This window comes from Pristiophorus japonicus, chromosome 4 (genome assembly GCF_044704955.1).
Source record: "Pristiophorus japonicus isolate sPriJap1 chromosome 4, sPriJap1.hap1, whole genome shotgun sequence".
Classification (NCBI taxonomy): Eukaryota; Metazoa; Chordata; class Chondrichthyes; family Pristiophoridae; genus Pristiophorus; species Pristiophorus japonicus.
The window spans coordinates 3,092,822-3,114,922 of NC_091980.1; the positions used below are offsets into that span (position 1 = coordinate 3,092,822).

Consider the following 22,101-nt stretch of genomic DNA (forward strand, 5'->3'; position numbering starts at 1 on the left):
CCTATGAGTGGAAATATTCTCTCTGCATCCACCTTGTCGAGCCCCCTCATTATCTTATAAGTTTCAATAAGATCACCTCTCATTCTTCTGAACTCTTATGTGTATAGGCCCAGCCTATCTTCATAAGTCAGCCCCCTCATCTCTGGAACCTTCTCTGAACAGCCTCCAATGCAAGTATATCCTTCCTTAAATACGGAGACCAAAACTGGTGTGGCCTCACCAATACCCTGTACAGTTGTAGCAGGACCTCTCAGCTTTTATACTCTATCCCCTTTGCAATAAAGGCCTACATTCCATTTGCCTTCCTGATCACTTGCTGTACCTGCAGACTAACTTTTTGTGTTTCATGTACAAGGACCTCCAGGTCCCTCTGTACTGCAGCACTTTGCAGTCTTTCTCCATTTAAATTATAATTTGCTTTTCTATTATTTCTGCCAAAAATGTCTTCCTTGTCGGAATCTATTCCGACAAGTAGCATTTCCGGCCTTTCTCCTGCTCTCCCTGCACTGGGATATACATTGGCTAGATTCTCGGGAGACCACTCTCTCTCTCTCTATACGCCTCTAATTCTCTGTCTCTCTCGGTTCCATGGGGTAAATGTTTGTCACTGACAGAACAGATCACCCGCCTGCTTTTCAATCCGTTGGTTTTGGGGGGGGATGAGAATCGCGCGGGTTTTATGAGTGTGCGTTTCGCTCCAGCCCGTGACGTTTAACCTGCACACGAGCAAACAGTCCCAGTCACATTTACCCGGCTTGTTCCCACATCCCTTCAACTCCCTATTCCCTCATCACCCCCCCCCTCACCAATCCCATCTTCAATGTTGACAGCATTTCTGCCTCAGTCACTAACCCTGGCAGTGAATCCCACAGCCTCACAGCTCTCTGTGTAAATCGGTTTCTCCTGCCCGCTGTTCCAAATCTCTTACTGCTGTTTGTGGGAGCTTGCTCTCTGCAAATTAGCGCTTCCTACATTACAATAGTGACTCCATCTCAAAACAAATACTCCGTTGGTTGGAATGTGCTTTGGGACGCCTTAAGGCCGTGAACGGCACTACAGAAATGAAAGTTCTCGCTATTGTAAGGAAGCAGTTCTACGTTAAGATGTCCAGCAGGTGGCTGCATTTAGCCAAGAATCTTCAACCACTGCCAAAAACCTGCCACAAATCACATCAATGCTCCTCTGAGTCTCAGCATCAGATGACCTTTGACAGCAACTACCGTAATACCTGCTGTACACGTTACCATTAGACCTAGAGTGCACGATAGGTGTTTCTGTCGATCGGGTTGGGTACGGTAATCCAATGGTTCAGGTATTGGGGTGCAACCCAGAGACTGAAGGCGGGAATTTTAACTCTCTCCACCTGGCACACACCAGGCAGAACAAGAGTTAAAATCCCAAGTTCCGCAACTCCTGACAACAACTTGCATTTATATAGCGCCTTTAACGTAGTAAAACGTCCCAGAGCGCTTCACACGGGCGGTTATCGGACAAACTGACATCAAGCCACATAAGGAGATATTAAAACAGGTAGATGCAGGCTTTCAGAGCATCTTAAAGAAGGGGGGGGGGGAGGCGTAGAGATTTAGAGAGGAATTCCAGAGTTTAGGGCCCAGGCAGCTGAAGGCACGAGCCACCAATAGTGGGGTGATTCAAATCAAGGATAAGAACATAATAATTAGGAGCAGGAGTCGGCCATTCGGCCCCTCGAGCCTGCTCCACCATTCAATGAGATCACGGCTGATCTTCGACCTCAACTCCACTTTCCCGCCCGATCCCCATATCCCTCGATTCCCCCAGAGTCCAAAAATCTATCGATCTCAGCCTTGAATATACTCAGAGACTGAGCCTCCACAGCCCTCTGGGGCAGAGAATTTTCAAAGATTCACCGCCCTCTGAGTGAAGAAATTCCTCCTCATCTCAGTCCTAAATGGCCGACCCCTTATCCTGAGACTGTGACCCCTGGTTCTAGACTCCCCAGCCCGGGGGAAACACCCTCCCTGCATCTACCCTGTCAATCCCTGTAAGAATTTTCTATATTTCAACGCGATCCACTCTCATTCTTCTAAACTCTAGAGAATATCGGCCTAGTATGCTCAATCTCTCCTCATAGGACAATCCCCCCCATCCCAGGAATCAGTCTGGTGAACCTTCGTTGCTCTCCCTCAATGGCAAGTATATCCTTCCTTAGGTAAGGAGACCAAAACTGTCCCTCATAGGAAATCAGCCATTCTTACCCGGACAGGCCTATGTCTCCAGACCCACAGCCGTGTGATTGACTCTTAACTGCTCCCTGCTGTGTGAAATGGCCTAGCATACCACTCAGTTGTGTCAAACCTCGACAGAGAAGTTCACGGACTGCAGTGTTTTAAGGCAGCGGCTCACCACCACCTTCCCAAGGGGCAATTAGGGATGGGCAATAAATACCGGCCTTGCCAGCGACGCCCACATCCCGTGAATGAATAAAACAAAGAGAATTCTGGAAGGAGACAGGAAATGAGAGAATGGGAGAAAGATGACAAGAGGGAGGGAATGAGAATATCATTGAGAGGAGGAGAGAGAGAATGACAGAAAGGATAGGGAATTCAGAGGCAGAGAGAGGGAATGTGAGACATGGAGAGGAAACGAGGATTGAGTGAAGAAGAAATATTGAATTGGAAAAGAGGGAATGGATACAGAGGGAAATGGGAAAGAGGCCGGGGGCGGGGGATTTCACCGTTACCACTTGGATTGTAACTTGGACTGAAACGCATGCCCATTAAACCCATACAAACCTCAGCCCTCCTCCCCCGAAATCAATGGATTGGGAAACATAGAAACATAGAAAATAGGTGCAGGAGTAGGCCATTCGGCCCTTCGAGCCTTCACCACCATTCAATAAGATCATGGCTGATCATTCCCTCAGTACCCCTTTCCTGCTTTCTCTCCATACCCCTTGATCCCCTTAGCCATAAGGGCCACATCTAACTCCCTCTTGAATATATCCAACAATCTGGCAGGGAATTCCACAGGTTAACAACTCTCTGAGTGAAGAAGTTTCTCCTCCAGGTGGCTGATCTGTTCGATCAGATCATGGAACGGTGAGAGAGAATTACCCCAAGGGTTCGAGAGAGGCAGAGAATGAGAGAGGGATCCCAGACACATGGGAATATGGTCCATGTATATATATCCCAGTGCGGTGAGAGGGGAAATGTGGGAAATGCTAATCTGAATAGATTCCAACAAGAAAAACATTTTTTTTAAACTTCTAACTTAAAGCATTTTCATACAACAAAGAAATAGAGATGTGACGGGGTGGGGTGAGTAAGTGAGTGTGCATTACACTCCAAAACAACGACAGAATGTAGCAGGGCTCCTCAATGAACCAGTTCCTTGAATTTCAACCAAATTTATTTCCCTGCAGCCAGACTCGCCCAGAACGATGGTGCATGCGAGGGTTTATAACTCTCTCCGTCTCCTCTGCATTGGGTCCAGCTGGGTACTCATTTGATGGGCACAGAGAAACAGGGGTTATAGGGAGCCGACAGGGAAATGGAGCTGAGTCCATGATCGGATCAGCCATGATCATATTAAATGGCGGAGCAGGCTCAAGGGGCTAAATGGCCAACTCCAATTTAGAAACATAGAAACATAGAAAATAGGTGCAGGAGTAGGCCATTCGGCCCTTCGAGCCTGCACCACCATTCAATAAGATCATGGATGATCATTCACCTCAATACCCCTTTCCTGCTTTCTCTCCATACCCCTTGATCCCTTTAGCCGTAAGGGCCATATCTAACTCCCTCTTGAATATATCCAATGAACTGGCATCAACAACTCTCTGCAGCAGGGAATTCCATACGTTAACAACTCTCAGTGAAGAAGTTTCTCCTCATCTCGGTCCTAAATGGCCTACCCCTTATCCTAAGACTGTGTCCCCTGGTTCTGGACTTCCCCAACATCGGGAACATTTATCGCGCATCTAACCTGTCCAGTCCCGTCAGAATCTTGTATGTTTCTATGAGATCCCCTCTCATCCTTCTAAACTACAATGTATAAAGGCCCAGTTGATCCAGTCTCTCCTCATATGTCAGTCCAGCCATCCCGGGAATCAGTCTGGTGAACCTTTGCTGCACTCCCTCAATAGCAAGAACGTCCTTCCTCAGATTAGGAGACCAAAACTGAACACAATATTCCAGGTGTGGCCTCACCAAGGCCCTGTACAACTGCAGTAAGACCTCCCTGCTCCTATATTCAAATCCCCTGGCTATGAAGACCAACATACCATTTGCCTTGTTCACTGCCTGCTGTATCTGCATGCCAACCTTCAATGACTGATGTACCATGACACCCAGGTCTCGTTGCACCTCCCCTTTTCCTAATCTGCTGCCATTCAGATAATATTCTGTCTTCGCGCTTTTGCCCCCAAAGTGGATAATCTCACATTTATCCACATTATACTGTATCTGCCATGCATTTGCCCACTCACCTAACCTGTCCAAGTCACCCTGCAGCCTCTTAGCATCCTCCTCACAGCTCACACCGCCACCCTGTTTAATGTCATTGGCAAACTTGGAGATATTACACTTAATTCCTTCATCCAAATCATTGATGTATATTGTAAAGAGCTGGGGTCCCAGCACTGAGCCCTGCGGCACCCCACTAGTCACTGACTATCTGCTTCCTGTCTGCCAACCAGTTCTCTATCCACGTCAGTATATTACCCCCAATACCATGTGTTTTAATTTTGCACAGCAATCTCTTGTGTGGGACCTTGTCAAAAGCCTTTTGAAAGTCCAAATACACCACATCCACTGGTTCTCCCTTGTCAACTCTACTAGTTACATCCTCAAAAAATTCCAGAAGATTTGTCAAGGATGATTTCCCTTTCATAAATCCATGCTGACTTGGACCGATCCTGTCACTGCTTTCCAAATGCGCTGCTATTTCATCCTTAATAATTGATTCCAACATTTTCCCCACCACTGATGTCAGGCTAACCGGTCTATAATTACCCATTTTCTCTCTCCGGGTAATTTCTTATTTTCTTAACCTCTTGCCCACATAAGGGATGAGGTCCTACAAGACGAATTTAGGGAGCTCGGAGCTAAATTAAAAAGGACCTCAAAACTAGTAATCTCAGGATTGCTACCAGTGCCACGTGCTAGTCAGAGTAGGAATTGCAGGATAGCTCAGATGAATACGTGGCTTGAGGAGGGTGCAGCAGGGAGGGATTCAAATTCCTGGGACATTGGAACCGGTTCTGGGGGAGGTGGGACCAGTACAAACCGGACGGTCTGCACCTGGGCAGGACCGGAACCAATGTCCGAGGTGGGGAGTGTTTGCTAGTGCTGTTGGGGAAGGGTTAAACTAATATGGCAGGGGGATGGGAACCTATGCAGGGAGACAGAGGGAAGTAGAATGGGGGCAGAAGCAAAAGATAGAAAGAAGAGAAGTAAAAGTGGAGGGCAGAGAAACCCAAGGCAAAAAGCAAAAAGGGCCACATTACACCAAAATTCTAAAAGGACAAAGTGTGTTAGAAAGGCAAGCCTGAAGTCTCTGTGCCTCAATGTGAGGAGTATTCGGAATAAGGTGGACGAATTAACTGCGCAGATAGCAGTTAACGGATATGATGTAATTGGCATCACGGAGACATGGCTCCAGGGTGACCAAGGCTGGGAACTCAACATCCAGGGGTATTCAACATTTAGGAAGGATAGACAGAAAGGAAAAGGAGGTGGGGTGGCGTTGCTGGTTAAAGAGGAAATTAATGCAATAGTAAGAAAAGACATGAGCTTGGATGATGTGGAATCGGTATGGGTGGAGCTACGGAATACCAAAGGGCAGAAAACGCTAGTGGGAGTTGTGTACAGACCACAAAACAGTAGTAGTAAAGTTGGGGACAGCATCAAACAAGAAATTAGGGATGCATGAAATAAAGGTACAGCAGTTATCATGGGTGACTTTAATCTACATATTGATTGGGCTAACCAAACTGGGAGCAATGCGGTGGAGGAGGATTTCCTGGAATGTATTAGGGATAGTTTTCTCAACCAATACGTCGAGGAAGCAACTAGAGGAGCTGGCCCTCCTAGACTGGGTGATGTGAAATGAGAAAGGACTAATTAACAATCTTGTTGTTCGAGGCCCCTTGGGGAAGAGTGACCATAACATGGTAGAGTTCTTTATTAAGATGGTGACATGGTTAATTCAGAGACTGGGGTCCTGAACTTAAGGAAAGGTAACTTCGATGGTATGAGACGTGAATTGGCTAGAATAGACTGGCAAATGATACTTCAAGGGTTGACAGTGGATAGGCAATGGCAAACATTTAAAAATCACATGGATGAACTTCAGCAATTGTACATCCCTATCTGGAGTAAAAATAAAACGGGGAAGGTGGCTTAACTGTGGCTAACAAGGGAAATTAAGGATAGTGTTAAATCCAAGGAAGAGGCATATAAATTGGCCAGAAAAAGCAGCAAACCTGAGGACTGGGAGAAATTTAGAATTCAGCAGAGGAGAACAAAGGATTTAATTAAGAGGGGGAAAATAGAGTACGAGAAGAAGCTTGCCAGGAACATAAAAACTGATTGCAAAAGCTTCTATAGATATGTGAAGAGAAAAAGATTAGTGAAGATAAACATAGGTACCTTGCAGTCAGGATCAGGTGAATTTATAATGGGGAACAAAGAAATGGCAGACCAATTGAACAAATACTTTGGTTCTGTCTTCACGAAGGAAGACACAAATAACCTTCTGGAAGTACTAGGGGACCGAGGGTCTCTTGCAAAGGAGGAACTGAAGGATATCCTTATTAGGCGGGAAATTGTGTTAGGGAAATTGATGGGATTGAAGGCCGATAAATCCTCGGGGCCTGATAGTCTGCATCCCAGAGTACTTAAGGAAGTGGCCCTAGAAATAGTGGATGCATTGGTGATCATTTTCCAACAGTCCATTGACTCTGGATCAGTTCCTATGGACTGGAGTGTAGCTAATGTAACACCACTTTTTAAAATAGGAGGGAGAGAGAAAACGGGTAATTATAGACTGGTTAGCCTGACATCAGTAGTGGGGAAAATGTTGGAATCAATTATTAAGGATGAAATAGCAGCGCATTTGGAAAGCAGTGACAGGATCGGTCCAAGTCAGCATGGATTTATGAAAGGGAAATCATGCTTGACAAATCTTCTGGAATTTTTTAAGGATGTAACGAGTAGAGTGGACAAGGGAGAACCAGTGGATGTGGTGTATTTGGACTTTCTCAAGGTTTTTGACAAGGTCCCACACAAGCGATTGGTGTGCAAAATCATAGCGCATGGTATTGGGGGTAATGTACTGACGTGGATGGCGAACTGGTTGGCAGACAGGAAGCAGAGAGTCGGAATAAACGGGTCCTTTTCAAAATGACAGGCAGTGACTAGTGGAGTCAGTGCTGAGCTCAGTGCTCAGTGCTGGGACCCCAGCTCTTTACAATATACATCAATGATTTAGATGATGGAATTGAGTGTAATATCTCCAAGTTTGCAGATGACACTAAACTGGGTGGCGTGTGAGCTGTGAGGGGGACGCTAAGAGTGACTTGGACAGGTTAGGTGAGTGGGCAAATGCATGGCAGATGCAGTATAATGTGGATAAATGTGAGGTTATCCACTTTGGGGGCAAAAACGCGAAGACAGAATATTATCTGAATGGCGGCAGATTAAGGAAAAGGGAGCAGGGAGGTCTTACTGCAGTTGTACAGGGCCTTGGTGAGGCCTCATCTGGAATATTGTGTTCAGTTTTGGTCTCCTAATCTGAGGAAGGACGTTCTTGCTATTGAGGGAGTGCAGCGAAGGTTCACCAGACTGCGGGATGGCAGGACTGACATTTGAGGAGAGACTGGATTGACTGGGCCTTTATGCACTGGAGTTTAGAAGGGTGAGAGGGGATCTCATAGAAAAATACAAGATTCTGACGGGTTTAGACAGGTTCGATGCGGGTAGAATGTTCCCGATGCTGGGGAAGTCCAGAACCAGGGACACAGTCTAAGGATAAGGGGTAAGCCATTTAGGACTGAGATGAGGAGAAGCTTTTTCACTCAGAGAGTTGTTAACCTGTGGAATTCCCTGCCACAGAGAGTTGTTGATGCCAGTTCATTGGATATATTCAAGAGGGAGTTAGATATGGCCCTTACAGTTAAAGGGATCAAGGGGTATGGAGAGAAAGCAGGAAAGGGGTACTGAGGGAATGATCAGCCATGATCTTATTGAATGATGGTGCAGGCTCGAAGGGCCGAATGGCCTACTCCTGCACCTATTTTCTATGTTTCTATAACCGTTGCACATGTGTGATCCTGGTCAGTGTGGGTAGGGGGTATATAACCCTCTCCACTCCGCGGAAACCCGGCGAGAATGGTGGGGTGGACTCAATTAATATTGTGCGGGGACTTACCTGCTGAGCCCTCGGCTCGATCGCCGACAGGACACCCCCCCACCGGCTGCTGGGGTACTTCTTTAAACAGATCGGGTCCCAATAGCATCATCATAACCCCAGACCATGGTGGGCAAACCCTGGTGCCTTCTCACCCAGGCCACAACTAGCTGTTAACCAGAGACAGAGAGTGGGCCTCGGTTTAATGTGTAATCTCACTGATGGCCCCTCCGACAGTGCAGCACTCCCACAGTACTGCCCCTCCGACAGTGCAGCGCTCCCTCAGTACTGCCCCTCCAACAGTGCGGCACTCCCTCAGTACTGCCCCTCCGACAGTGCAGCACTCCCTCAGTACTGCCCCTCCGACAGTGCAGCACTCCCTCAGTACTGCCCCTCCGACAGTGCAGCGCTCCCTCAGTACTGCCCCTCCAACAGTGCGGCACTCCCTCAGTACTGCCCCTCCGACAGTGCAGCACTCCCTCAGTACTGCCCCTCCGACAGTGCAGCACTCCCTCAGTACTGCCCCTCCGACAGTGCAGCACTCCCTCAGTACTGCCCCTCTGACAGTGCGGCGCTCCCTCAGTACTGCCCCTCCGACAGTGCAACACTCCCTCAGTACTGCCCCTCTGACAGTGCGGCGCTCCCTCAGTACTGCCCCTCCGACAGTGCAGCACTCCCTCAGTACTGCCCCTCTGACAGTGCGGCGCTCCCTCAGTACTGCCCCTCCGACAGTGCAGCGCTCCCTCACTACTGCCCCACCGACAGTGCGGCGCTCCCTCATAACTGCCCCTCCAACAGTGCAGTGCACCCTCAGTACTGCCCCTCCGACAGTGCAGGGCTCCCTCAGTACTGCCCCTCCGACAGTGCGGCACTCCCTCAGTACTGTCTCTCCGACAGTGCAGCACTCCCTCAGTACTGCCCCTCCGACAGTGCGGCACTCCCTCAGTACTGCCCCTTTGACTATTGTGTTCCTAACACAGATGAGACTGCACACAGGGAGGTTAAAGTAAGAGTAACCTCAGTCTTTAATAAGACACTCCAGAGTGAGGAACAGGCCTTAGGGGCCGGCTTATATACAGTGCTCCCAAGGATGCTAGGATCCCTTGGGACTTCAGGGGGTGAGCTCCCTGGTGGCGGAACATGGGAGTGCATGCTTTACAGATACACAACATCACTCCCCCACCCCGCAAAGTCAAAGTGAAAACTATTTACAAGGTGAGGCGGTCGGGAGCCTTTCTTTCCCTGGTGGACCGCCTCGGTACAAATGTCTGTTCTGGTGTGTTGGCTGTGCCCTCGCTGGGCTGGCGTGTTGTTGGCCCTGCAGGGCTGCTGGGTGAGTCTGGCCTTGCTGGGCTGTTGGGTGTGATGGGTTAGATTTCCTGGTCCGGGGTGGTGTCGTTGATCCTTTGGGTGTGTGTTGTGGGCTCAAAAAAGGTGGTGTCTGCTGTGGGTTGTTCAGGGCAGTCTGTGAACCGCAGCCTCGTTTGGTCCAGGTGCTTTCTGCAAATTTGTCCATTGTCCAGTTTGACAACAAACACCCTACTCCCTTCTTTAGCTATCACCGTGCCCGCAATCCACTTGGGACCATGTCCATAGTTTAGCACAAACGCAGGGTCATTCAGATCAATTTCCCGTGACACAGTGGCACGACCATCGTTTACATTTTGTTGCTGCCGCCTGCTCTCTACCTGATCATGCAGGTTGGGGTGAACCAGCGAGAGTCTGGTTTTAAGTGTCCTTTTCATGAGTAGCTCAGCCGGGGGACCCCTGTGAGCGAGTGGGGTCTCGTGCGGTAGCTGAGCAGTACTCGGGACAGGCGGGTTTGGAGTGACCTTCTGTGACTCATTTAAGGCTCTGTTTGATGGTTTGTACTGCCCGCTCTGCCTGCCCATTGGAGGCTGGTTTAAACGGGGCCGAGGTGACATGTTTGATCTCATTGCGGGTCATAAATTCTTTAAATTCGGCACTGGTGAAACATGGCCCGTTGTCACTGACCAGTATGTCAGGCAGGCCGTGGGTGGCAAACATGGCCCTCAGGCTTTCAATGGTGGCGGTGGTGGTGCTTCCCGACATTATTTCACATTCAATTCATTTTGAAAAAGCATCCAGCACCACCAGGAACATTTTACCGAGAAACAGGCTCGCATGGTCGACATGGTTAGCTCTTGCATTTCAACGGGGATGCTGGCCCAGCTCCCATGCAGTACAGTTTTTTTACTAGGGACAGCAGAGGATCTTGGCTGGTCCAAGTCCTAATCTGGCGGGCCGTGACAGGTGATTTATCATTTTCAAACACTTCCATGACCATCAACAAGTCTGTGGGCTGCGCCACCATCAACAAGTTTGCAGGCTGCGCCATTGCTACCCCCATGGTGGGCAATGGTAGCCGACTGAGAGCATCCGCACAGTTCTCAGTGCCTGGCCTGTGGCGGATGGTATAGTTATACGCTGATAGCGCGAGTGCCCACCTTTGTATGCGGGCTGAGGCATTAGTATTTATCCCCTTGTTTTCAGCGAACAGGGATGTAAGGGGCTTGTGATCGGGTTCCAGCTCAAATTTGAGGCCAAACAGGTTCTGATGCATTTTCTTTACCCCGAACACACACGCTAATGCCTCTTTCTCAATCATGCTGTAGGTCCTCTTGGCCTTAGACAAGCTCCTGGAGGCATAGGCGACAGGTTGCAACTTCCCCGCAACGTTAGCTTGTTGTAATACACACCCGACTCTGTACGACAATGCATCACATGCTAGCACAAGTCTTTTACACGGGTTATACAATACAATCAGCTTGTTGGAGCATAAAATGTTTCTGGCTTTCTCAAAAGCAATTACTTGTGTTTTTCCCCATACCCAGTTCTCACCTTTGCGCAATAACACATGTAGGGGCTCTAAGATGGTACTTAACCCCGGTAGGAAGTTACAAAAATAGTTGAGGAGTCCCAGGGACGACCGCAGCTCCGTGATGTTCTGTGGCCTGGGCGCGTTCCTGATAGCCTCTGTCTTGGTGTCTGTGGGCCGAATGCCGTCCGCCGCAATTTTGACCTCTTCAGCCGCAGCCCTACGCGATCCAGTCGCTGGAGGACCTCCTCCAGGTTTTGTAGGTGCTCAACGGTGTCCTGACCCGTGACCAATATGTCGTCCTGAAAGACCACCGTGTGTGGTACCGACTTGAGTAGGCTCTCCATGTTTCTCTGGGAGATCGCTGCAGCCGACAGAATTCCAAACGGGCATCTGTTGTAGATGAACAGTCCCTTGTGCGCGTTGATGCAGGTGAGGCCCTTCGAAGATTCCTCCAGCTCCCGAGTCATGTAGACCAAAGTCAGGTCGAGCTTGGTGAATGTCTTGCCTTCTGCCAGCGTCACAAATAGGTCGTCTGCCTTCGGTAGCGGATATTGGTCCTGTAGCGAGAAACGATTAATAATTACTTTATAATCGCCGCAAATCCTGACTGTGCCATCACTTTTCAGTACTGGAACAATCGGGCTGGCCCATTCGCTGACTTCCACTGGAGAGGTGATGCCCTCACGTTGCAGCCTGTCCAGCTCGATTTCCACTCTCTCCCTCATTTGAGGTACCGCTCGCGCCTTGTGGTGAATGGGTCGTGCACCTTCGCCCCGGAAAAGTTTCCAATGCCTGGCTCAAAAAGGGAAGGAAATTTGTAAAGAACTTGGGTACATGAGGCCTCATCGACATGTGATAGTGCTCGGATGTCATCCAGCAGATTTTGCCCAGCCAGCTCCTTCCAAGCAGTGTGGGGCCATCGCCCAGGACAATCCAGAGTGGCAGTTCGTGCACCCTGCCCTCGTAGGTGACCTTGACCATGGCACTGCCCAGGACAGTGATAAGCTCTTTGGTGTATGTTCTCAGTTTCGTGTGGATGGGGCTCAGGGCTGGTCTGAGTGCCTTGTTGTACCACAGTCTCTCAAACATCTTTTTACTCATGATGGATTGGCTAGCGCCAGTGACCAGTTCCATGGCTACGGGTAAGCCATTCAAGTTTACGTTTAGCATTATAAGTGGACATTTCGTCGAAAATGTGTGCACCCCGTGTACTTCAGCATCTGCCTCCTCTCTCGGAGGCTCAAAATTGCTTTGATCCACCATGGACCGATCTTCCTCTGCCACGTGGTGGTTAGCAGGTTTTGCAGAGTTTGCAGCTCGTCTGCAAGCTCGTTGGAGGTGCCCCATTGTTCCACAGCCCTTGCAAACATACCCTTTGAAGCGGCATGAATAGGCTGAATGGAAGCCTCCACAATGCCAACGAGGTGTGAATTGCCTTGCATTCATCCTTTGTTGGGAACTCAGTCATCTGGGTCACCTGAGGCCTGCTGGCAGTTGCAGACTCGTGGGTTCTGCCCTGTACATTTCTGCTCGCAAACACAGTTCCAGTTAATTTCTGAACATTGCTAGCACTTGTGTGCTGAGAGATTTGTTTGGTTTATCACTGGTGGACATAAACGCCTGTGCTATCGCAATGACCTTACTGAGGGTCGGTATCTCTACTGTCAAAAGTTTCCATAGGATGGTCTCGTGGCTAATGCCCAGTACAAAAAAGTCTCTGAGCATCTACTCCAGGTAGCCATCAAACTCACATTGTCCTGCAAGTCGCCTTAGCTCAGCGACGTAGCTCGCCACTTCCTGACCTTCAGATCGCTGGCACGTGTAGAACCGATACCTCGCCATCAGCACACTCGGGTTAAGATGCTCCCGAACCAGTGTACACAGCTCCTCATATGACTTATCTGTGGGTTTCACCGGAGCCAGAAGATTCTTCACGAGGCTGTAGGTCGGTGCCCCGCAGACCGTGAGGAGGACCGCTCTCCTTTTTGCAGCGCTTCCTTCTCCGTCCAGCTCGTTGGCTACAAAGTACTGGTCTAGCCGTTCGACATAGGCTTCCCAATCCTCACCCTCCGAGAACTTCCCCAGGATGCCCAGAGTTTGCTGCATCTTTGTGTTGGATTTGCATTCTCGTCGCCAATTATTGTGTTCCTGACACAGGTGAGGCTGCACACAGGGAGGTTAAAGTAACAGTGACCTCAGTCTTTATTAAGACACTCCAGAGTGAGGAACAGGCCTCAGGGCCCGGCTTATATACAGTGCTCCCAAGGGATGCTGGGATCCCTTGCGACTTCAGGGGATGAGCTCCCTGGTGGCGGAACATGGGAGTGCATGCTTTACAGATACACTCCGACAGTGTAGTCCTCCCTCAGTACTGCCCCTCCGACCGTGCGGCGCTCCCTCAGTACTGCCCCTCCAACATTGCGGCGCTTCCTCAGTACTGCCCCTCCGACAGTGGGGAGCTCCCTCAGTACTGCCCCTCCAACAGTGGGGAGCTCCCTCAGTACTGCCCCTCCGACAGTGCGGCGCTCCCTCAGTACTGCCCCTCTGACAGTGCGGCGCTCCCTCAGTATTGCCCCTCCGACAGTGCGGCGCTCCCTCAGTACTGGCCCTCCGACAGTGCAGCGCTCCCTCAGTACTGCCCCTCCGACAGTGCAGGGCTCCCTCAGTACGACCCCTCTGACAGTGCGCCGCTCCCTCAGTACGGCCCCCTCTGACAGTGCGGCGCTCCCTCAGTACTGCCCCTCCGACAGTGCGGCACTCCCTCAGTACTGCCCCTCCAACAGTGCGGCGCTCCCTCAGTACTGCCCCTCCGTCAGTGCAGCACTCCCTCAGTACTGCCCCTCCGACAGTGCAGCACTCCCTCAGTACTACCCCTCCGACAGTGCAGCACTCCCCCAGTACTGCCCCTCCGACAGTGCAGTCAGTGGAACGATGAAGATCTTTTACCCGGAATCATTGGATGACTTGTCGGGCAAATGAGCTGGACACCAGAGAGCTGTGTAACGAGGTTACGGGCTAATGTGTTCCAAGCACAGACAGAGCAGTTAGTGTAGCTCTCTACCGCTCTACTGACTCAGCAGAGCATCGTTAGAAATGCTCACTTGTGAAACTTGCGCTTGCTGTACCAGAGGTGGGATGAAAGGGAGGAAATCCAGCTTGGAATTCAGAGAATATGGGCAGCAGGGCCTTTATTTTGAGACAGGAAACGTTTGATTCAAGATTACAATAAAGTCGCAGATTCCAGCATTTGATACATCCCGGCATTCACTATCAGGGCAAGTCTGAAAGATATTCTCCAGACCCAATGGTTTATGGTATCAAATGCTACAGTGCAGTGGGACACGTCACGGGCTCCGATATCAACTTGTCCAACTGGGCAGCAAGTAGTCGTTAAAATGATCATTGTTTTCAAATCCCTCCATGGCCCTCGCCCCTCCCGATCTCCAACAGCCCCACACCGACCCCCTATCTCCAACAGCCCCACAAACAACCCCCCACATCCCTGATTATTATCGCTTCACGATCGGTGGCCGTGCCTTCAGCTGCCTGGGCCCCAAGCTCTGGAGCTCCCTCCCTAAACCTCTCCGCCTCTCTCCCCCTTTAAGTCACTCCTTAAAACCTCCCTCCTGCCCTAATAGCTCCTTACGTGGGTTGGTTAAAAAATATTGTTTGATAACCTTCCTGTTAAGCGCCGAGGGATGTTTTACTATGTAACAGGCGCTGTATAAATGCAAGTTTTTGTTGTTGAGTCCCAGTGTCATTCTTCCTACAAAGGCCGAAGGTTTAGGCAGTAATGAGTGTTCTGTAAACCCAGTGTGGTGAGCACGTACATTAAACGTTATCGCAGATGGTGCGCATACGCTGAAGGTAACCCGGTCACTAACTGAGGAACGGGAGCGCTGGGGGAACGGGAATTAATGCTGGAGCCAAACTCCGTGACAAGCACACTACAGTCTAATACAGAGTCCCTCTTGCTCATCTCGACTAGCCCCAATCCGAGTTTCAGGAGGTTTAGAGGGGTTTTGAGGGAAAATTTCTTCACCCAGAGGGTGGTGGGGGTCTGGAACTCACGGCCTGAAAGGGTGGTAGAGGCAGAAACTCTCACCACATTTAAAAAGTACCTGGATGTGCACCTGAAGTGCTGTAACCTACAGGGCTACGGACCGAGAGCTGGATAGTGGGATTAGGCTGGGTAGCTCTTGGTCGGCCGGCACAGACACGATGGGCCGAATGGCCTCCTTCTGTGTTATAAATTTCTACGATTCTATGATCAAATCATTGCCTACTGCTCAAGTACAGCAACACCTCTCCCACCCAGTGCTGTGCTGGGAGCAACACTGACAAAGGGTGTTTTGCCAAGGACCTGAATTAAGGCTATTGTTGTGATCTGTCCCTAGTCAACGGAAGCCTTTGAACCCTGCGCCTACTCGAGTAATCCGACTCAAGGGTAAGGTGCCTGTGTCAGTGGAATGAGACATTATAAAGTCAGGTGAACACAGCGTGAACAGCCAGTACAGCGAGTAAAGCGTGCCCAAATCCCACAGGTACAGGTACCGACACCACACCTTGAATACCGATGTACCCATCGAGCATTCCGTGCCCTAGACGGATGCGCACACTGGCCACCTTGCTCAGTCCAGCTCTCCAGTCACATCAACCACTGCCGGAGTCACAGAAACACTAGGAATCTGGAGACCCGTGAACAGGGCGTCACTGAGCCGGTTTACTGGGAGCAGCGTGCGGTGGCCCGGAAATCGGCGCAGTCCCGGCCTGTAAGACCATCAGCAGGCCGGAGCCATGAGAGGGAGCAGCGTGCGGTGTACCACTGCAGGGAGCAGCGCGTGCTGCTGCAGGAGGGCGACGGCTGACTGCAGTGCGGGCAGGTACAGCAGGAGCGGCGAGGTCGGGGAGAAGGAAAGGCGAGAGTTCGGGGCCCAGAAGAGGCGAGGGCCGAGGGACTGTACAGGCCCAGCCCACACTGCGATATGTGAGCGCACTGGGTCCGTGCAGCAGAGCAGGTCTCCAGTCGTCCTGGTTAACCCTTGCCACTGGACCAAGACCTCGCTCTGTCAAGCCCGTGTGGTGGCTGGTGTGCAACGGCCACCCCACGTTAAAACAATCCACCCACAGGCATCTTCCACCCTTCAGGATGTAGTTCGGGATCTGGAATATTAGGTCCTTCATTGAAACACCTGAGAACTCATCCCTTTTCGGCGTGGAAGCAAGTCATCCTCGCTTCGAGGGACCGCCTATGATGATGATACTGGGAGCTACAGGGTAGAGCAGAGGTTCTCAAACCGGGGGCCACCCTCCCCTGGGAGGGGATGTGTGGCGAGGTTAGTGGGGAAGAGAGTTCATGAGGACACTTTGGTGGTAAAAACAGGAAGGCAGATTATCTGAATGGTGACAGATTAGGAAAAGGGGAGGTGCAACGAGACCTGGGTGTCATGGTACAGCAGGCGGTGAAAAAGGCAAATGGCATGTTGGCCTTCATAGCAAGAGGATTTGAGTATAGGAGCAGGGAGGTCTTACTGCAATTGTACAGGGCCTTGGTGAGGCCTCACCTGGAATATTGTGTTCAGTTTTGGTCTCCTAATCTGAGGAAGGACATTCTTGCTATTGAGGGAGTGCAGCGAAGGTTCACCAGACTGATTCCCGGGATGGCTGGACTGACATATGAGGAGAGACTGGATCGACTGGGCCTTTATTCACTGGACTTTAGAAGGATGAGAGGGGATCTCACAGAAACATATAAAATTCTGACGGGACGGGACAGGTTAGATGCAGGAAGAATGTTCCCGATGTTGGGGAAGTCCAGAACCAGGGGACACAGTCTAAGGATAAGGGGTAAGCCATTTAGGACCGAGATGAGGAGAAACTTCTTCACTCAGAGAATTGTGAACCTGTGGAATTCCCTACTGCAGAGAGTTGTTGAGGCCAGTTCATTGGATATATTCAGGAGGGAGTTAGATATGGCCCTTACGGCCAAAGGGATCAAGGGGTATGGAGAGAAAGCAGGAAAGGGGTACTGAGGGAATGATCAGCCATGATCTTACTGAATGGTGGTGCAGGCTCGAAGGGCCGAATGGCCTACTCCTGCACCTATTTTCTATGTTTCTATGGGCGGTGTGTCCCTCAAATCCCAGTGTGTGGCACCAAAGCTTCATTGCTCAACGTGCTCACCTCACATCAGCGCTCCCTCTCGCACGATATCTAACTGGCGGGAGAGCGCGATGCCCGATAATCAGCAACCAAAGGCAAGGGTTTCTGCTTCTACTGGAGGCGAAAGTGAAAACAGGAAACACAATATTGGGTCTTGGGATTGACGTAGTGGCTCTTGACTGCGATGGGTGGGTTCGTGGAAATGGGGTGGTGGGGGGGACAAGAGCAATAGCAGAAAGATTTCTGATCCTCTGTGCTACAATTAAAAAGTACGACACTGACTGAGGATCGCTTTGGGAGGTCCCGAGGTAGTGAAAGACGATATGTAACTACAAATTCTTTCAACCAATGCACATCTATTGTCCGAAATAGGTGTTGGAGCTTATCCAGGTCTGTCAGACAGTCCGAGGTGTGTAACACTATTACAGTTTAAGGGAGAGGGGATGGTGAGGTCCAGCTCTCACACCCACGGGCAACTATACTGAAGTCCTGCCGACATCGGCCTCCTCAGAAGCGGGTGGCCACGTCGGGCGGTATTGGCGCTCATGTCATGTCGTCGATGATGGAGCACATGGCCGTGTCCTTGTCGCTGACCTCTTCCTTCTGGGACGAAGGGTCAGTCTCGGCGTCGGCATGTCCGCAGCCCGCGCACTCGGCCACGTCCATGGGCTCGGCCTTGACCACGGCCAGGAGGTCACCGGCTTTGGCCAGGTCGTCGGGCAGCGAGGAGAGGCTGCTCTGGATCACCTCCACCACCCGGTCCAGGTGCTTCTGGAAGCGCTCGGCCGTCTCCAGCCGCTGGCGTTTCTGCACCTCCATCATCACTCGCAGGGTCTCCCGTGCCTGGTGTGGCCGGTACTCATTGATAAGGTGGTGCATGTGGACAAACAGCAGCTTGAGATCCTCCAGCTTCTCCTCCCGCTGGATGCTCCCGGGGCTCTTGATCAGGATGTCCAGCAGGTCCAGGAAATTCACCAGGATGGACAGGTTGAGCTTCTTGAGCTCCTTCTTGTGGTCGAACTGCGGTGGGTGCAGCCTCTCGATGCCCTGCCCCTCCAAGGGACGGATGATCAGTTCGTCGCACTGGAACTGGTTGCCAAACATGGTGTAGCTGTCCCTGATGGGGGGCGGGGGCTTGGGGGCAAAGCCCTTGCGGACATTGTCGTCTGTGTACTCCTTGTAGTACTGCATCGGAGGCAGGGGCAAGGCACTGACCTGCTGCGGTTCACTCATGGCGCTCAACGGCAGTGCAACTGGAAGACAGACAATGGGATCAGCTCAAACCTGATGTAGCATCCATTGGTCATCCCCTAGATACCCCCCCACACTGGGGGTAATCCCCCCCCCATACACTGGGGTTAATCCCTCCTCTCTCCCATACACTGGGGTTAATAACCCCCTGTACACTGGGGTTAATCCCCCCCTCTCCCATACACTGGGGTTAATAACCCCCCGTACACTGGGGTTAATTCTCCCCCCGTACACTGGGGTTAATCCCCCCCCTCTCCCATACACTGGGGTTAATAACCCCCCGTACACTGGGGTTAATTCCCCCCCAATACACTGGGGTTAATTCCCCCCCAATACACTGGGGTTAATCCCCCCCTCTCCCATACACTGGGGTTAATAACCCCCCGTACACTTGGGTTAATTCCCCCCCCAATACACTGGGATTAATCCCCCCCTCTCCCATACACTGGGGTTAATAACCCCCTGCCCCCATACACTGGGGTTAATCCCCCCTCCCCCGTACACTGGGTTTAATCCCACCCCACCCCCTGTACACTGGGGTTAATTCTCCCCCCGTACACTGGGGTTAATTCCCCCCTCCCGTACACTGGGGTTAATTTCCCCCCATACACTGGGGTTAATTTCCCCCCCCCCATACATTGGGGTTAATTTCCCCCCCCATACACTGGGGTTAATCCCCCCCCGTACACTGGGGTTAATTACCCCCCCCCCCCCGAACACTGGGGGTAAAATCCCCCCCGTACACTGGGGGTAATTACCCCCCGTACACTGGGGTTAACCCCCCCCCCGTGCACTGGGGTTAATTCCCACTCCCCCGTACACTGGGGTTAATCCCCCCTCCCCCGTACACTGGGGTTAACCCCCACCGCCCGCCCACTGGAACACTGGGTTAAAACCAGCCTCAACTTTAAAATCCTTGCTTTCAAACCCCTCCATGGCCCTCGCCCCTCCCCATCTCTGTAACCTCCTCCAGCCCCACAACTGTTTGAGATCTTTGCACCTCTCCAATTCTGACCTCTCTTGAATCCCCGATTTTAATTATTCAACCATGCCTTCAGCATCTTGGGTCCTAAGCTCTGGAACTCCCTCCCTCCCTAAACATCTCTACCCCTTTAACATAGAAACATAGAAAATAGGTGCAGGAGTAGGCCATTCGGCCCTTCTAGCCTGCACCGCCATTCAATGAGTTCATGGCTGAACATGTAACTTCAGTACCCCATTCCTGCTTTCTCACCATACCCCTTGATCCCCCAAGTAGTAAGGACGTCATCTAACTCCTTTTTGAATATATTTAGTGAATTGGCCTCAACAACTTTCTATGGTAGAGAATTCCACAGGTTCACCACTCTCTGGGTGAAGAAGTTTCTCCTCATCTCGGTCCTAAATGGCTTACCCCTTATCCTTAAACTGTGACCCCTGGTTCTGGACTTCCCCAACATCGGGAACATTCTTCCTGCATCTAACCTGTCCAGTCCCGTCAGAATTTTAAACGTTTCTATGAGATCCCCTCTCATTCTTCTGAACTCCAGTGAATACAAGCCCAGTTGATCCAGTCTTTCTTGATAGGTCAGTCCCGCCATCCCGGGAATCAGTCTGGTGAATCTTCGCTGTACTCCCTTATAACCTCCATCTTTGACCCAGCTTTTGGCCATATGCCCTAATATCTCATGTGGTTCGCTGTCAACTTTTTGTTTGATAATCGCTCCTGCGAAGTGACTTGGAATGTCTTACTATGTTAAAGGTGCTATATAATAATGCATATGGTTGTTGTTGAGACTTCCTCCAGAATCTCTACAGTCCCGTGTGGCTTGTTAGTCTATGTAGCCGGCTTGATTCAAACGACTGTCTCGCTCGGACACTTCAGAGGGCCGTTAAGTGTCAACCACGTTGGTGTGGACTCGAGTCACAGTAATCACAGACTAATTCAGAGAACGCGAGTTCAGATCCCACCACAGGCGTTTGAATTGTTAAATAAAAATAATTGGATATAAAAAGCGGGTCTCGGTAAGTGTCGGTGAAGCTGTCAGATTGTCATAAAAACCCAGCTGGGTCAGTGATGTCCCTTTAGGGAAGGAACCTGCCGTCCTTACCCAGGCCGGGCCTATAGGTGACTCCCGTCCCACACCTGCATGGTTTGACCCTTAACCTCCCTCTGAAGTGTACGAACCAGACACTCGGTTTGTGTCAAACCCGCTCCCAGCGGTTCCAGATCGCCCCACCCCCACCTTCTCAGGGCAACTCGGGGGCAATAAATGCCGGCCCTGGAGCGACCCCCACACACCCCGGGAATAGAAAAATAAAGGTCCCTGAAAATGTGGTCCCAAATTATCATTGAATGGCCTGTCAACCTCCACATCCACTGGGGGTAACCCCCCCCCCTCACACATCCACTGGGGGTAAACCCTCCCCCCCCTTACACATCCACTGGGGGTAAAACCCCCCCCTCACACATACACTGGGGGTAACCCCCCCCGCACACATCCACTGGGGGTAACCCCCCCTCACACATCCACTGGGGGTAACCCCCCCCGCACACATCCACTGGGGGTAACCCCCCCTCACAGATCCACTGGGGGTAACCCCCCCCCCGCACACATCCACTGGGGGTAACCCCCCCCTCACACATACACTGGGGGTAACCCCCCCTCACACATCCACTGGGGGTAAACCCCCCTCACACATCCACTGGGGGTAACCCCCCCCGCACACATCCACTGGGGGTAACCCCCCCCGCACACATCCACTGGGGTAACCCCCCCCTCACACATCCACTGGGGGTAACCCCCCCCTCACACATCCACTGGGGTAACCCCCCCCGCACACATCCACTGGGGGTAACCCCCCCCGCACACATCCACTGGGGGTAACCCCCCCCGCACACATCCACTGGGGGTAACCCCCCCCCTCACACATCCACTGGGGGTAAACTCCCCCCCTCACACATCCAACATCCACTGGGGGTAACCTCCCCCCCTCACACATACACTGGGGGTAAACCCCCCCCTCACACATCTACTGGGGGTAACCCCCCCACACACATCCACTGGGGGTAAACCCCCCCCTCACACATCCACTGGGGGTAAACCCCCCCCTCACACATCCACTGGGGGTAAACCCCCCCCCTCACACATCCACTGGGGGTAAACCCCCCCCTCACACATCCACTGGGGGTAAACCCCCCCCCTCACACATACACTGGGGGTAACCCCCCCCCTCACACATCCACTGGGGGTAAACCCCCCCCCCCCGCCCCGCGGTCCCGGACCCCCTTACCCCCCGGACTCCCCCCTTTCCCCTTACCCCCCGGACTCCCCCCTTTCCCCTTACCCCCCGGACTCCCCCCTTCCCCCCCCGGACTCACCGAGCCGCCCGCCGACACTCGCTCCGCCTCCGCCTCCGCCCGCCTCCCATTGGCCGGCCAGCAGCAGCCCCGACAGCAGTGCGCACGCTCCCAT

The 22,101-nt window shown here is 51.6% G+C and overlaps 1 protein-coding gene across 1 annotated transcript; it reads right to left on the bottom strand.

Annotated features, from left to right (window-relative positions):
• Window positions 1-14,703: 14,703 nt before the first annotated feature.
• On the bottom strand, window positions 14,704-22,056 carry med7 (mediator complex subunit 7). The gene is made up of 2 exons (XM_070877970.1): window positions 22,008-22,056; window positions 14,704-18,648 (listed from the first exon to the last, which is right to left on the bottom strand). Exon 2 carries the CDS (start codon window positions 18,626-18,628, stop codon window positions 17,939-17,941), a length of 690 nt encoding a protein of 229 aa, XP_070734071.1. The 5' UTR covers window positions 18,629-18,648; window positions 22,008-22,056; the 3' UTR covers window positions 14,704-17,938.
• Between the last annotated feature and the right edge of the window lie 45 nt (window positions 22,057-22,101).

Bases quoted from the DNA above. Each gene is read 5' to 3' on its own strand.
- med7 (XM_070877970.1), bottom strand. From the start codon at position 18,628: ATGAGTGAACCGCAGCAGGTCAGTGCCTTGCCCCTGCCTCCGATGCAG.